This window comes from Ctenopharyngodon idella, chromosome 18 (assembly GCF_019924925.1).
Source record: "Ctenopharyngodon idella isolate HZGC_01 chromosome 18, HZGC01, whole genome shotgun sequence".
NCBI lineage: Eukaryota > Metazoa > Chordata > Actinopteri > Cypriniformes > Xenocyprididae > Ctenopharyngodon > Ctenopharyngodon idella.
The window spans coordinates 4,918,137-4,936,204 of NC_067237.1; the positions used below are offsets into that span (position 1 = coordinate 4,918,137).

General features: G+C 37.1%; 1 protein-coding gene across 5 annotated transcripts in view; it reads left to right on the forward strand.

Moving 5' to 3' along the window:
* Positions 1 to 3,398: 3,398 nt before the first annotated feature.
* aplp2 (amyloid beta (A4) precursor-like protein 2) overlaps positions 3,399 to 18,068 on the forward strand; it is an 88,392-nt gene continuing 73,722 nt past the window's right edge. For 3 of the 5 annotated variants that reach the window (XM_051871340.1, XM_051871342.1, XM_051871343.1), the window contains exon 1: positions 3,400 to 3,683. In XM_051871340.1, the coding sequence (XP_051727300.1) occupies positions 3,612 to 3,683 (72 nt within the window). In that variant the 5' untranslated portion in view covers positions 3,400 to 3,611. Of the gene's footprint in view, positions 3,684 to 18,068 lie in introns of all 5 variants that reach the window. The other 2 variants (XM_051871344.1, XM_051871341.1) reach the window with 2 other exon arrangements.

Genomic DNA, 18,068 nt, shown 5'->3' on the forward strand with positions numbered 1-18,068 from the left:
TAGGAAGTGAACCAGGATAGGGCAGTTCCAGAAATACAAAGAGCACAGAGTCATGAAATGAGAATACTGTGAGAGATTGTGTTGAAAGCAGAGGAAAGGTCTAACAGAATTAAAATGCTAATGGAGCCTGAGTCAGTGGCCATAAGGAGGTCATTGACAAACTTAAGAAGTGCTGTCTCAGTGCCGTGGAGAGTGCGAAAGCTGGATTGAAAGCATTCGTAGAGGTTATGAGATGACAAATGTGACCCTGCACAAAACCAGTCATAAGTCGCACGGGTATATTTGTAGCAACAGCCAACAATACATTGTATGGGTCAAAATTATTGATTTTTCTTTTATGCCAAAAATCATTAGGATATTAAGTAAAGATCATGTTTCATGAAGATATTTCGTAAATTTTTCCTACCGTAAATATATAAAAAAATGTATTTTTGTGAGTGGATATGCATTGCTAAGAACTTTATTTGGACAACTTTAAAGGCAATTTTCTCAATATTTAGATTTTTTTGCTCCCTCAGATTCCAGATTTTCAAATCTCAGCCAAATATTGTCCTGTCCTAACAAACCACACATCAATGGAAAGCGTATTTATCCAGATAATGTATAAATCTCAATTTCAAAAGATTGACCCTTATCACTGGTTTTGTGGTCCAGGGTCGCAAATACGATTGAAGTTGAGAAGCAACAACTTTTTGAAGCAGCTTCGAAAGAAACAGAAGATTCGAGATTGGTCTGTATTGGCCATGTCAGAAGGGTTGAGGCCGGGTTTCTTTATGACAAATGTGACATCTGCAGTTTTTTTCTTTTTTTTTTTCTTTTTTCTTTCTGATTAGCTCAGAGATATAAGAAGGGGTTGGGCGGTCAAAGTCAGTGAAAGTACCAGGTGCAAAATCAGAGGGGAAGTCATGTGAGAGGGGGGTTTATGGGTGGAAAAAGATTATATATGTGATTTATTTTATTTTGGAAGAAGTGTAAGAATGACTCACAGAGGTCTGCTGAGTTGCTCATGACAGGTGCAGGACAGTTGGTGAGTTTACTGACTACAGAAAACAGTGTTTTAGGTCGAGCATTAGTAATGAGAGTAGTGTAGTAACTGGAGCGTGCAGTATTTAAAGCAGATTTGTATAAATGAATATGGTCCTTGTAAGCAATAAGATGCACATTCAAACCAGTTTTCCTGTAAAGGCATTCAAGGCGACGACCAGTAGTTTTCAGTCGATTTCTCATGACACTGGCAGCATAGAATAGCGGATATCCGAGCGGTTAGTCCAGATAGATGGAACAGATGAGGATGACAGGCTGCGCAATGAGAAATGGTGACGACAGGAACGATGATAGCCTGTAGGCATGTGATAATCAATAATTATTTATTAATATCATATATTATTACACATAATATATCATAATAAGGTGAAGTTTGTTGACCAAATGTATTTGCTTAAATCAGTTACTGAATTTAAAATATTAAATGTTAATTAAAACAGTATAGAAATAAATTAAATGTTTTTTTTTTTTTTAAAAACAGAATAGAAATTATTCTTTGAGTGAAGATACCAGAATATCTGACGCAAATATTCACAAGGACATATGGAGTTTCGATAGCATCTCTCAAAATGGCAAGCTCTAAGTTCTGCCCATGTTAAAGGACATGCTTGTATCTGTCAGAGAGAACAGAGTCAAGCTTGACAGTCACTCGCACAATGGGTTAGTAAATGCAAATAAAATCAATTGTAAAAACTGTATGTTATGTAATCTATCTCAGATATGCAAATGAAAATGACTTTGCTATTTCTAACATTCACAATTTTACCATCACAAAATATTCTGTCACTATTTTGAATTATGTTTATGACAAAAAAAAGATATTATAGGCTACACAATACAACAGTATGTGAGAAAACATGTCAGGTAAATGAATGGGTTGCACATACACAGATGGCAGATGACAGTAAAAGCTTCTCTGTCAGATTTATTGACTATTGGATTGTGTAAATGTGGCGTGATGGGAGAAGCAGACTGTATTGTGTAATAGCAGCAGGCGGTAAAACGACCACATTGACTTCACTGCCCGCTGCTATACTGATTTCACATGGACCACCTGTAGATGCGTGTCTGTGCTCTCAGGTCGGCATGTTTCCTGCTGTGTGATATTCTGTACTTCATCTAAAACAGTTTTATACAGAATTTAGTCTAATTTTAATATAACTGCCCCCAGCAATTTTATGATTCTCTGTTCTTTTTCAGATTGGCAGAGTTTGTCATGGTGTTAAACAGGAAACTGTGGAATTTTCTGTGATGCCAAATGCTTGGTTTGGTCACGTCAACTTCCCCTCATTGATTTTGAAACTGCTAACACTGTAATAAAAACATGGAAAGAAGAACACTCACTCAATTAGCATATTATTCACCCAATTTTGGTTGATTTTCACTTAATTTTGTATCTTGTAAAAAAAAAAACTCTCTCTTTCTCTCTCTATAAGAGTATTAATTATAAAATTAAATATAATTTTATATGTAATCTGTCAACATCACTAGGACTGTGCATATGCCTTCACTGGTTGGGAAGACACTATATGAATCGGGGAAAATTACAATATTTATATGATTTCATTACAAGTTGCCCTCGAACTGAGGAAGTAAATATCCTATAAATGTGTCATAATATTAATTGAGAAACTATGAGCAATAAAGGTTAATGTTTAGTTTCCATGCCAACCAGATCTCTGTTTATTCATTAAATATACTGCTAATAAATATATAGAGTAGTGTGAATCCAAAAGTCATTTTAAAGACACCTTTATACAGTAAAAAAATTATTAGAAATGTGTACAATATTATCTGGAAAATATTTACATATCTGTATCCTTTTTTTCTACCAACCATTAGTGTTCTGTAAGATGAATAAACCCAAAGAGAAATATAAAATATAACAAAGTAACTGTCATTAACTTCATGATTACAGTCTTTTACCAGTCTGTTTTAGAAAACAGAATAAAACGGTAGTCAAATTCTGTCAATTTAATTATATCTATTAGATTTTTAAATAAATATTATAATAATTTGTTTTTATATATTTATTTTTCAAAGACCCCCCCCTAGCACCCCAAAGAACACCCTTAAGGCCCCAAAACCCCAGCTATAGACGACATTTAAAAAATAAATAAAAAGCCATACATTTAATATTTTCCACTATATAGGCCTATACATTTTAACTTACAATCTTGATGTTGGAAAAAAGTTCATGTCCACATTAAATGTCTATCCATTTCGTAATATACCCAGAGGAGGTGCACACACCCATGTATCCTTCAGTAGACTAATAGATGACAGCATGATGACCTCATTTCCGGCATGTCCCAGCCTCTGACGGCCGGTGGCGCGCTTGATCGTGTTTTTAGAGCTCGAGCCCGTGCAGTGGCACTCAGACACGCGCAGCATTCCACACGCGCTGAGAGCGGGATCAACGCACAGTGAGAAAAACACAGGAGAGCGAGACACACAACAACCATTCGAGGACCGTTGACTTAGCTGTTTTCTGTTTAACAGCCTCTTATAGGAATCCACAGCGGGATAATTTCAACACAAATCCCAGCAGAGACTAACCGTGGAAGATGGGTTCAGTCCCGGTGTTATCGGTGCTCATTCTGGCCATCGCTGTTCCGAGTCTAGCCGGATACATTGAGGTTTGTGCGCACTAATATCTCACCTTCGTTTTCATGGTTATATTGTTAAATTTCTCTTCTGAAATGTGCCTTTTTATTGTGATATTAATATTCCTGGTGTACTAGTAGTTTACAAATAACGTCCAATGCTAAGACTATAAAATCATTAACGTTAGTCTAATAAGACTCCGTAAAGTGTCCGTATCCCTTGTTGTGCTTATTTAGACTAATTCGGTGGCAGAAGATAAACTAATTCCAATTTAATATAAAAATCTTAAATAATTGTTATTTTGTTCCTTTAAGAACAAAAGCTGGACGAAGTAAAACGAATAATTGTCTTTCTTTAGACGAGCTGTGGAGGTTAAATGTCTTTATCTTTTCACTTTAGTGTTTATCTCTGTTGTTTATTTGTGTTGTTGTATTGGAAAACTGAACCCCAAACAACATTGATTTTGTCATAATGTCGGTTTGAAGTCCTCCATAGCTAATATCTGAATGTGCACTTAATGATAAAAGGTCTAGATACTTCCAAATCTAATTTTAACCTATAATGTTAGTTGTTGTTTTAATATTTGAATTATTTTATAAAAGTATGGATTATAGGCTAACTGCAATCTTTCATTGGAGAATATCGCACACTTTATCAGAAGAGAGGGTTTGTGTTTGACTTCATGTAAAATGACAGAAACAGTAAAAAAGAAATTGGACAATCAGCTTCAGGATGTCATTTGATCAGACCTTTATATAACCAAAATGATTCACCTCATTATACATTATCAGGAATATCTTTCAGGTGTTTGATCTGATCAGCGACTCTTACCATGACAAGCTTGAGGTGATTAAAACACTTCCCATGTTCCCATACAAGTTTGTATCTGTCAGAGAACACAGCATCAGGCCACAGTATAGGCAAATTATGCAAATGAGTTAATGTGGTATATTAAAGGAAGTCAAGTTTATAAACTCTTACATTGGAAAAGCTCTTAAACCATTCCTGGATGGTCCCTGTCTGTTTGCTTTAAACCTTACCTAATCACAGCTGTCCGTGTCCTAGAGGCGTTTTTGCACTTTTACATGTGTGCCAATAGTCCTTTCCGATGGCTTGCTCTTCCAATGAGAGCTCAGCCTGCAGGCATGATATAACAAATTATGAAACAATTCTTTTCAAAGCCAGAAACAATGGCAGCGATGCACTGAAATAAATAATGAAATCTCTGTGTACTAATTGATGCATTTAGAGAGAAAGGAGCTGCCTGTGGTTCATGAGGAGATGCAGTGTTGCTTATGGATATGCAAAGATCAGCATTACTGTAGAAAATCAAAGAATCATTTTACCTTCTGATCAATGTTATGACCCTATCGTATTTCTGTTATCACTGCTTTTTTCTTTGTTGCGCATTTGACTCCTTGTCTCCTTGATTGTGTTTATCTGATAGCTCCTCGAGCGTATGATTACCATGGTAAAATGTTATTTTTGGGAGAGGTGTGCGTTTCATTGTTTTGCTGGTCGGCAGGAGTTTAATGCTGAGCTAGTGAGTCTCGTTGACCTCAGACCTGATTTATAACCCGGCTGGGGAAAGTTCTGCAGAGGTTCTGCATAGCCTGAAGCTCTCACTAACTGCAGGAGAGCTGCATCCATTGAAACCTTCAGATTCTCCCTCCCAGTGCTGGGGATGGGAATTATTCCTTTGCCTCTGCCAGGTGCCATTGTATTTGTAGGAGACAAAGGGAATGTGTTAAAATCACACTGGGCTGTCTGTTTGAGTGTTGATGCTTCTCTAAACCTGGTGCGAGCTTGGATTTGGCTTTTTTGTTTGTTTCCTCAGCTGTGGATATGTCCCTTTTTTGTTTTGTTACAGCCATACATTACATAACTGTGACACTTCCTGTCTCAACAACAATAAAGATATTTCCTGTTCAGATTTTTACTTGCCTTGACCACAGTTTCACTAGCCCAAATGAAGGCCAGTATAACATTTTGCTGTGTTTTAATTGAATTACCATTTAATTTTTTACCAGACAAATTTTAAACATTGTTAAACTTCTCATTACCGTTCAAAAGTTTGGGGTTGGTATGATTTTTTTTTTTTTTTTTTTTAAATCATGTCTCTAATGCTCACCAAGGTGGCATTTATTTAGCACAAATTATATTATAATTTGAAATGATGTTTTCTATTTTAATGTTTTAAAATGTAATTTATTCATGTTATGATTAAGCTGAATTTTCAGCATAATTACTCCAGTCTTCAGTGTCACACGATGATCCTTCAAAAATCATGCTAATATGTTGATTTCTTAAAAAAAAAAAAAAAAAAAAAAAAATTCACTGACCCCAAACTTTCGAATGGTATTATACATAACTTATATAAGGGTTAGTAATTTTCATTATTTTAATAGCTGTTAATTTAATACAGATTTAATTTCAGAATACAAATGTCAAACTGGGTGTTTTTGTTGAAATCTGTTTGAAAACAGTCTATTTTTAAAACTGAAATGGTGGCATAAATGTATTTATACACATCGCACATTTTTTTTGACACATTGAAATCAGAAAATGATGTGCGCTGGTTGTCACAATTGTTTAAAGGCACAATATGTAATTTTCGCACCTAGAGGCCATTTATTTAAAACAAAGGCTTAGCTTGATGACGCTGTGAATGAGCGTGGAATCATGGGAGTTGTCGCCTTCACCTCCACAGCCAGTGGAAAGGGATTCAACTGACTCTGGCAGAAATCATGTTCATGGATAAGCTAATGTATTAATGTTTTATTAACGGTACGGTGTTATGAAGCGGGACGGTTCGAGAGCTGTGGGAGTGGAACGAGGCCACTGGAGCAAATGCTAATGAAAGATGCCAGCGATACACACCGATCTCGAGTCCAGTAGAGCTTTTATTATGCTTATGCTGCAGTCGGCCGCTTACGCACTTTTCATTGCGTATGTGACTGTTTTACATGGTTAAAACAATCATATCAAATACATTTGAGTGTGTTGAAAGTTATAACGTTACTCTTTGCATTTGCACGGTGGCTGGTATAAGAGACTTGTTGCACTTTGCAGTAATCTAGATCGATATTAGTAAAAATGGAAATCGAGGGTAGCACGGATACGACGTCATTGACAGGCGACGCAGTGACCGTGTCCTGGTTAAAATGGCTGATTTCTCTGGATTTAAACATTGTTGGAAACGTTTGGGATCATGCAAGTACACAAGTCATCAAAATATATAACATTGTTTTAGTGGATTTCGATATTTTATTCTAAAAGTTTTACATATTGTGCCTTTAATTTATGGCTTTTGCATGGCATCATCCTGTTTTTCAGCAACTTACGCCATGAGCGTTGCATTTTTAAAACAGCATGTCAAGTTATAGATAAACTACTCTTGACATCCCTGTGTGTAATTCTCCTACTTGCTTTATTTGAATGCAAGAATGACCCTGACTGTATGTGCATGCAGCCTGAGTTGACGACATAAATGCAGCACTGGGCTGAACCTCTATGGCTCTGTCCTCGAGCCATCCTTATTGTTGAGCCCTGCACGTTTTATCCATGTTTTCCATAGTGTATTTTATTAAATCCAGTTTTGCGAGCTGCCACTGTGGATTGTCTGGCTCAGTGGTCAATTTTTGCTTTTACAGCTTGCATAATGACCCCCACTACTGCTTGAGTTTTTTCCTTTCAGTTGTTGTTGTTGTTGTCAGATGGGTTTTTAATGAAAAGAACAAATTCATGGGGAAAAAGTTTATTTGAAATGAGTTAATTTCTTGAACCATTAATTTAGAAGTGAATTTCTCTACTAATTCAAATGAACAAACTTCCCAACCCAAAGCTCAGCCTTGCTGATATAAAATGTTGCCAACTAACGCAACACAGGCTTGCTGGAATTTCACTGCCGCCAAATTATATTTGTGTTGTGTGCAAAGCAAAGCCAAGTCATATGTGTGTTGTGTGCAAAGCTTTCTCACATTTTACTGTTTTCACTGATTGTAATGCAAGCTTTTGCACATACTAACATGAATGGAATGATTATTTTGTAATAAAAATTCTGTGTGCTCTGGTAACCTGCTGCTGGCAAGGACATGATGATCATTCTTGTTATTCTCATTATCTGAATCTCTCAAGCACATTAAAAAAACTTGCTATACTTGGGAGTTGTGCAAACCAGCTATTGTCACCCTGTAGGTTCAAGAGAAAGCTGATAAAGAGCTTGTGGAATAGTAGGAGTCTCTGCACTCTTTTCCAAGCCTCTGAGATGGTAAACAAAAAGTGTTGTCTCTTCTCCAGCTTGCTCAAGGGCCTACCTTGCTCTTGTTACGCAGTCGTGCAGCACTGCCTCCCTTGTTGTGGCTCTGGGCTCTTGCAATGATGCATTGCAAGGAGTAGTTGAACAAAAGGCTTAAAAGTCAACTTGAAATCTAATTGGAACACATTCCTGGTCTTATTTTGCACGATTTTTCGGTGCATGTTATAAAATGGTTGTTTTTGCAATTTGTCATCATTAATGTGGTTCATCTCTGAAATCACTTGGCTTTTTGGCTGACATCAAATGTATACTTGTATGGACTGCCCACTTTTCACAATCAGGTCTCAAGGCCCCGATATACTTCAAGCAAAATGTTTCTTGTGACGTCATTTCAAACACAATGAGGGAAAACTAAGTTCATTTGGAGTTAATTTTGGGAGTTCAAAACAGCTTGCCAAAGCAAACGTTCCAAAAAACCATTGGTCCATGGTGATTACATAATGGATGGGTGTGGGTCTGAGGCCCCGCCTTCTTTAACGTGAAAATCTTCGCTGGTTCATTCTTCTGTTCAATCCATCAAGGTCAGATGTGAGTGAAAACGGAAACACACTGGAGAGCTGCTGTATTGTAGAAACTGAAGTTGTAATTCTATTTGAAAGTGACACTGTTTTTCATGTTTAATACTGTTAAAAAAAAAAAAAAAAAAAAAAAAAGCTGTTTTGAAGCAATTTTTTGAATAAAGTCCTATATAAATAAATGTGACATGACTTGATTGGAGTGCCGAATTGCATCTGATGCAAACATATATATACATCGATATGATAAAATGCTTTCTTAACTGCTGTTTTCTCACTGTGTTTATTTCATTGAGGGGAAAGCATTCAGCACATATTTACATATTCATCTAAACTTCACTTTCAGCAACGTGGGCAGTGTTGGGGTGTTTGTTAGCTGTATATTGCTGCAAAGATTTTTCCAACTTCCTTTTACCTCTAAGTGAAGAACAAAAAGGAACTTCACCGTCAGTATATTGGGGGCTTTGTTTCTTCAAATTGAATATCTTGTTTCCCTCTGAAATGTCATATTATAGAAGTTAAATGGCTTGCGAGTGCGAGTCTGATTGGTTCTGATCAAATCTTCCACTCAGTTAGTTCCGACATTATGCAAAGTCAAGGCGATGACTCTAAAGCAGGTTTTCTTTGGTTTTCGCACCTGTGTTTGGTTAACCACATGCAGTGGTTTCGTGTGTGTGTGTGTGTGTGTGTGTGTGCGCGCGTAAATGTTTCCAGGAGTGTGCGGGGTCTTTGCTGTGGTGATTCTGTCTGCAGCCTTTGATGGCACACAATCCATTTGTATGCAGACTTCATTGTGTGGATGTGTTAGCAGGGCTTTTAATAGCATGGATTGCTCACCCCAGGACTGATGAATGGATGTCAGTGAGGGGCTATTGTGAGCTCTGAAAGGGTGCAAGCATCCTGACCAGCACAAGGACCCGATTGGGACATAACTGCTTGTGTTTATCAGATACGATGGCAGCCTTGAGATCAGACGTTAATTGCCGCATTGTTTACTTCTCTTGATGATGTGATGCTCAATGGTAGCAGACAGAGTAACTGGAGTTTGTTTCTCTGTGGTATTTATTTACCACTGAAACATTCATATTTGGCTAACAGGAAGTAATGTTAACTTTCTGATAAGCGTAGTGTTGTCAGAAATTTTAAAAATGTGACGCTTTGAATGGAGTGCTGTTGAGCTGATTCGTAAACACCTCTGATTGGCCATTGTGTTCACACGCTCAAAATATATGTCTGTGATTGGCTACAGTGATCAGTGCACGGGAGTGATTGAAAGCACACGGAAGTGTTTAAAAAGCGCTTTAAAAGCCTGCTGATAGATGCCTGCTTTCAAATGCTCCTGTGTGTATCTGTGTAAGTGCTCGGTGAGGAGCGTCTAAGACCGGGGTCTCCAAACTCGGTCCTGGAGGGCCACTGTCCTGAGATTAGCTCCAACTTGCCTCAACACACCTGCCTGGAAGTTTCTAGTATGCCTAGTTTGACTTTAATTAGCTGGTTCAGGTGTGTTTAGTTGGGGTTGGAGCTAAACTCTTTAGTACAATGGCCCTCCAGGACTGAGTTTATAAAAATGTGTATTTACATGTTTTTGAAGTGTTGATCATTGTAGCAAATCACAGACATATCAGAGATGTTTACGAATCCAGTCAACAGTCCTCGAAGCGTCACATTTTTAAAATTTCAGTACCGACTTGGTACTGAGGTTTGTACTTTTGACAACACTAAGTGCAAGAACTCAGCCAGTAAAATCTGGTATCTTGATTGATTGATTGATTGATTGATTTGCTACTTTACTATACTATTTAATAAATTATTTATTTTATTGTTACTTTTATTTGTTATTTACTTATTTAAGTTTTACTTCAGTGCTGAAGTTGGCATCCTATGTGATTTGTGCTTGGTCAAAAAGTAACTTTTTGCCACAACTGCTAAATGGTCAGGGTAGAATGAATTAATAAAGGAATAAAAATGTGTACAGTCTGATTAATGGATCTGTAAAAAAAGGAATAAAAAAGAGATAGGTGTACAGTCTGATTTAATGGATTTGTACTCATTTGTGTTTCAGAACGCAGTTTTCACAACCTAGGTACTATTTCATTTTTACCCACATATTTTCGAAAGTATTAATGTTTTTTTCGTCTGAACAACATAATGAATGTTCACTTACAGCCTTGTTGTTTTGTTCTTTTATTAGTATCAAATTATATGTGACATCTGCCCTGACTAAGGTCCATGATTTACTGGTTAACTGTGTTTCATATATTTCTGTTCCTGTGACTACAATTATTTCTTTTAAATCTTTTTTTCGCTTGCATATTTATGACAAGTAGGTCATTATGTGAATAACAGGTGCCCAGATGAAGACCCTTCAATTATTTTGTCTCTTTTTCATTTTAATAAATGAATGTGAGGAAAATCTCCACATAGAGTGCTTTAGGCATCCTAGATAAAATTGATGGTTTTCCACAAAGATCAAAACAATTACCAAGTCAACCACGTTGTGACGGACGTTTTCTTTAGTAGACAGTTTTTCACACATCACTTACCCTTACTAACATTTTGGGTGTGAATTTATGCATGTCAGGTGTGGCAGAGCTCTATTGTTGGATTGCAGGCATTGATGATGGTCTTGTCAGCCATTTCCTGTTTCGTAAAGCCTGAGCTATGTTAGCGCCACCCTGATGCTCATCCTCTGAGCTGAGAGCTTAGTGCTTAGAGAGACACTTTCAATTATTTTACCGGCCGCTCTGTCTCACCACAAATCCTCTTAGCTGTAAGACACACTGAGTGCTCAACAGAAGAGAAGAGAACATGCTACTGCTGCGGATGCTACGCCCGTCCATTACTGATATGATGCATACATACGCAAACATACTTTGATAGCCACACCTTTTAAGTAAGCTCAGTGAGTCTGCACCTTAGTCACTGACATACTTCCTGAGACTGCACCATTTATTCATTATCCTCCCCTCTATCTCTTTCAAACGGCAGGATCATTTAACAATTGTCTGGCTGACTAATGGGCTAAGATTTCAGGATAATTTTATATATTTGTCTAAGGGAACGTGCATTTTTATAGGGCTAGGTATTGACACAAATTTTATGATTTGATTCTATTTAGATTTGATTCAGAAGCTTTCGATTCAATATCAGTTCTTTCGGATATACGTCAATTACAGGAAGTCAATTTTTCTCAAGGAAACAAATCTCTCTCAACTAATGCTATAAACTATACAGGGAATAAGGATGTGCCCAAAGCCTAAATACGAATTCGGAACGGCGCAGAAAATGAATAACTTATTCTATGGAGCCCGGTGCGCTGCGGTGGTCGGTTACATTACAGTAGATCAGATTTCACTTCTCATTTTAAGATAGTAATGTGATATGACTGACAGGACGATGTCAGAGGATTTGGTGCGCAACAGATCCTGAGCGTCATTGCCAAATATCTTATCTTGTAAAATGTGCAACAGATTATGATCGTGAATTCAAAAGCAAAAGTAAATAGCTAACATGCATTCAAAGGCGATTTTCATAACTCGTATTGATAACAGCTTCCTGATGCTCGCGAATTAGATAAAATTACTAGGTTCGTAACAATACCCTCATGTCACAATTCAATACATATCACGATACTGAACTCACGATACAATATTATTTTGATACTCCAAGACATATGGTAAAAAGTTAACAAAAAATGTACTGTTGATTTAAAATACAAAATTTTGTATTACATTGGGGGTGGAAATAAATAAGCTTGGACTTGGTGCTGGTAACCCAATGCACAGGACAAGGATGACACCAAAATTAAAAGAATATTCATGATTCTTAGAAAATACAGATTTATTTTAGACAAATATGCTTGCCACTTTTTACTGGTAACATAAGACATTTGGCATTATCAGGACCCACAAATATTCTCCCATTGCATTATTATACATTATATTCAACATTATATATAATAGTTTAATGTAGTACTGACACTAAAACTCAAATGTTTTTCTCACACAGTAATTTTCATTTTGGGTGAACTGTACACAATACATATGGCCTCATTTCTTTTCCGAACATAGTATTCCGCTTCCGTTGGTCCATTACTACAAAATTAAAGGTTAAAATGAACAAATTATTTGTATACAAACATTTAAATTCCACATAAGGCAGTTTTTATAATAATAACTTTATAATAATATCTTTTTAATGACAGTTATGTTTTTTGAAATATAAACATTTAAACAGTGGCTGAGCAACTAAAAACGGCATAGACTGAAAGATTGATTCTGGTGACGTAAGAATCGATATTGCTTTATCAAAATGAGAATCCATTAAAATCGAGAAATCAATATTGTCAATCCAGCCTTAACTATTTAAAAATATTTTTTATAACTTTTTGAGTTTATCAGTCCTTTGGTGTGACAGAGGAGTTTTTTAAAAAAAGTACAAATGTTCCATGTGGTATTTCAATTAATATGAGATCATGAAAATTGCAAGAAACATCAATTAAAGTCAGTCCAGTTTAACAGGACACACTGTAGGACATTTTAAGTTATGTTGGCACATTGTTTCTAATAGTTAGACCATATGCCAGAATCTGAACAAATATGTAAAGCTTATTTTTGGTTATTAATGTTGCACCACAGGATTGAAATGCCACATAAACATAAGTGTAATTAGTAGTAGGTGGTAAAATTCCCCCCTCAATTGCAAGCTTGCCTTATTTACTTCCTGTTGGGTTCCTGATTAGTAATATTTTCAAGAATCCCCAAGAGGTTACTTGTTTATACATGCATTTTATGAATCACTCAGTAGGACTTAATAATTAGTGACAAAATAAATAAATATTTAGTGTAATGTGTAAATTCATGTCAGTTGTTTTTGAGCTTCATGCTTCTGTTTTATTTCTATCTCCACATTATTCATTTTGATACATTTCTGTCTTTCACTGTTTTTGATAAGGACAGTCAGACATTCTTGAAATAGATAAAATGCAATAAAATAAAATAATCTGTATAGATATTTTTTGTTTATGGACAAAAAAATGTTCTTTGCTGTCCAGGCAATTTCTGAAAATATAAGGGGAAAAAATGGATGGGGAAAAAAGGATGTGTTGTGAAATATTACAATTGAAAACAACTGCTTTCTATTTTAGTATAGATTTTAAAATATAGTGAGATAATAAAGCTGCATTAAGCATTATTACTACAAGCTTCAGTCACATAATCCTTTGTAAACATTCTAATATGCTGATTTGCTGCTCAAACATTTCTTATTATTATCAATGTTGAGAACAGTTGTGCTGTGTGATAATTTGCTGGAAACCATGAATTGTTTTTTAGTATTCTTCGATGAATATAAAGTACAACCGAATCTTTTAACATTATGCATGTCTTTAATTTCATTTCTATTTAAATGAATGTATCCTTGCTGAATAAAACATTAATTTTTCAAAAAAAAATCTTTCTGACCACATACTTTTGAACATCACTGTACATTTTTCCTCCGATTTAAATGTAAGAGCCATTAACAGAACCACAGGTCTTGATAATGCTCGACTTGCAACTCTCATTTTAAATTGTCCACATTTTGTCCTATTATTTCAAAATGTGCTTTTTTCTTTTCTTTTTTTTTTTTGGTACACCCACTGAGTTTCTTGCTTTCTTTGTGTCTGAGTTTGTGTGTGTCTCTCTTATGTGTCTGTCTGCCACTGGCTCCTTCTCTTTCTGTAAATGTCTCTCTTATCTCCTTCTGTGTGTCATGTCTGAGCGTGTCTGCTTCTTTAGGTCCCTCTTCAGGACCGGCTGCATTAGAGGAAGTTAAATATAGCAAGCTCGTCAGGCAAACCCCGCTCACACGATCTCTCCAAATCTCTGTCTCCTGGGCGGCGCATTCGCTCTAATTATCCAGCTCGTATACGTCCGTCTTCTCTTTGTATGAGAGAGCGAGAGGCACCGTTACCTCCCACGGCTCGACTCGACTCAGCTCATCACAAATTTAGACTCTCTCCACCATCAAAGACTCGCAGAAGCAGGCACATTTGCCCCTTTAGCGCAAATGCCAGCAGTCCGTTCCACCTTTAACTGCACCCCGTAGAGATTTGTTGGCTGCTCTGATGTTTGGAGGACATGATAGATTTTGTGGGTCTGTCTGAATATGTGCAAGTGTGTGTGCTTGTAAGCTCGTTGCCTGCATCAGTAGTTGCATTCGGATGGGGTGTGACTCATCTCCTCTGTATGTGTTCACATATGAATAAAACATTTGCTGTCTTATTCAGGAGCATGTTGTTCTCTCTTACACACACACAAACACACACACACACACACACACACACACACACACACACACACACACACACACACACACACACATACACACAAACAGATTTCTTCTTCCATTTCACCAAGTATGCTTATGGCCCATATCTGTGGCCGTCTGTTTCTCTTGATGCTCGGATATTTGTGTCAAGACTCAAGATGGTTGAGGAAGGTCTGTCTGTGTGTGAATGTTAGCATGTATGTTTGAAACTAGTTTTGAAAATGTAATACGCAGGGTTTTATAATACACACTGGAATACCCAGATGATGTACTGCATTCACTCAATGTGCAGTATGCAAGCAGAGCATGCTGTGTGGAATACCGTGTCCCATAATGCATTGCAATTTCCCCCTTGAGTTATTTGATTCAACTGCCAAATGTCGTTTTAGTGTTTTTACAGAAAATTGGATTAAAAATGCAAAATAGCCACATTTATATTTAAAAAATGCATGTGACAACAATATAGTGCACTACTAATATTTAGAATTTTATAATGCATATTTTGTCGGATACTATTTTTTGTTTGTTTATTATTGTATCCGTCGGCATTCTTATTCTTTTTCTTCTTCCGCTCTGGAAGTCTATGGCAACCCATAGAACCGCTTGCGGGAAAGTTATGAAATTTGGCACACTAATAGAGGCCAGTCTGAACTATCACCATAGCAAAATTGGAGTCCCTAACACAATCCCTCTAGCGCCACCAACTGTCCAAACTTGCACTTACATTTATGCTAATAACTTTTGAACCGTAAGGGCTAGAAACAAAATTCTTTTTCCTCTGATTCCTTGGCTCAAAATGATTCGATTGCATAGGTTGTTGACTATACGCTAATGGCCAAATGTCAAAATTTGGATAGTAAATGGCAAAAAAATGCAATCAAAGTCGGGTGTGGATAATTTGTGTAAAATGTTAATAACTCCTAAATGAAATGAGATATTTTGACCAAATTTGACACACTTATGTATGGGGGCACTCTGAAGACACACAAAAAAGCGGTGGGACTGCGTGGCAACCACTTGGTGGCGCTATAATTGAACAACATGTAACTGGCTCTAACTATGGAACTGTTGGTCTGATTGACTTCAAAATTGACATGCAGTGTCTTTGTCTCAGTTGCTATCATAGTCCATTATGACATTGTTGGTCTGCTGCTAGCTTCCTTGTTTGCTTCTGTTGTGCTTGGCCCCTTAATTGTTGCTTGCAGCCATATTTATGTTTAAAGTTCACCCTTTCTAAATGCATGCTATTGATCTTATTGTGAACTATTCATCTGTGCATATAGGTTACTTTTTTATTTTTTTTATTTTTAAACACTGCCCCTTTCATACATTTGCTGCAATTTCACATTGAGATCCACCTCCATCCAATCAACAACCAATGGATAGAACCTGTCCTAAATTTTGTTTTTCATCAGTCAGTTTCACTTGGATGCGTCACAATACAGAAGTTCTGTCGCTACTTCCATTTCATTGCGAGATTATTTGACTTCGACCGTCCCCCATCCATTCAGACACACCCCTTCCCCAAAGACGTGATCCAGTCAAACATGAATGTGCACAATGACCAACAGGCACAGTAGCGCTCCCAAGTTTTCTAATTTGCTTCACTCACTCATAGCTGCACTCAAGCTTTTTTTTTTTTTTTTTTTTAACTCCAGCCTAGGGCTTTCACGGAGACAAGTGTGATTTCATACAACACCTATTTCAGTGATATCTCAGGTTGTAGGGACATATTATGTGTTGCATTCTAAAAAAAAAACTCTCTTATATTTTCGCCTTTATGCGGGATGATAGTATTGTTTTGAACATCATCTTAATGTTTTTTTTTTTTTTTTGTGTTGGTTTCTCATTCTTTTCCCATGTTCCGCTAATTTATATGGCCTTTCTTAATGTATTTCATTTCCCTCCCATCTTGCTTTGCTGTCCGTTTTTAAGAGGATTTTGAAGTGTGTCACTTGCCTCATTCTTCTCTTGTCTATCAAACTGCTTGTTCTTGCTTATGTAGGAGTGGCAGCAAATGAATCTGGGAATAAAACAAAACGTAAAATTCCTGTGTGCATGGTGCTGCTTTAATTTGCATGATCAAATGCGCTTGTAAATTTTGTGTGGGAGTTGACTAGGGGCTTGCTAACCTCATTTGAATTCAGCTCAGGCTTTGACTCGTAGCCCCTCCTTTGTTGTGTTTTCTTCTTTATTTGAATTCTAGGAGCAGGTCTCATTGAGAAGGGCATTTAGAGACAGGCTTGTCTCAGTCATTTGGGTCAGTGATAGCAGGTCAGCCATAGTGCTTACTGAATAGCAGTCTTTAGGTAGTTTGTTTGTGTGTCTTGAGTACTTTTATCTGGCTGTGGAATGACCAATCATTACGAAGATCATCTCTTTTTTTTTTTTTTTTTTTTTTTTTTTTTTAAATAAATCCTGGTTTTCCCAGTGCCTCCCTCTCTCTTTCTGGCCAAGTAAACATTATAATCTCTGTTAAATGTTCTAGTTTGGCTGTTGGAATGTTGGTGCTGGTTAGTCTGCATGAACTCAATCAATCAGCATGTTCAGCGCCCTAGTCCCACCCACAAAAGTTCCTGAACTTTGAAAAAGTACTACCTCGTGAGCAGGGACTTTCTGAGGTGGAAATTTTTACCTGGAACTTCATTTAGACCAGAGTCTCAAACTCAATTCCTGGAGGGCCACAGCTCTGCACAGTTTTGCTCCAACCCTAATCAAACACATCTGATCCAGCTAATCAAGGTCTTCGGGATTACTAGAAACTTCCAAGCAGGTGTGAGTTGGAGCTAAACTGTGCAGAGCTGTGGCCCTCCAGGAATTGAGTTTGAGACCACTGATTTAGACCCTGGTCCCTGTGGTCGAAACACACTGAGTACCACCCTAAAGTCCCTAGTTCCTGGGGAAAGTTCCTGCGGTGGAAACGAGGCTTTAGTTGACAGTTCTGCCATAGTGGCAAGTAGCAGCTCAGCATTGTGTATTTACCCCTTCTGCATGATTGTTTCTGGTCTTAAGTGATCTGATCGAATTGGACTTATGAGGTAGAGCAGGGGAAGAGGATGAAAATGTCAGATCAGGAGAGGTAAGCAGAGAGATCTATGTGCTGTAACTGTATACACCCCAGAGACCTGGATCTGCACTGCTGAACCACCAAAAGAGCTGCCAACACTGACGCAGCACTTTTAGAGGAAAAAATACAGGTTGAGGGAGAGAATGTGATTGGCCGCACAGCAAAAATCAAAGCATCTTAAATTCTGACCTCAAGAAACCTGGATCCT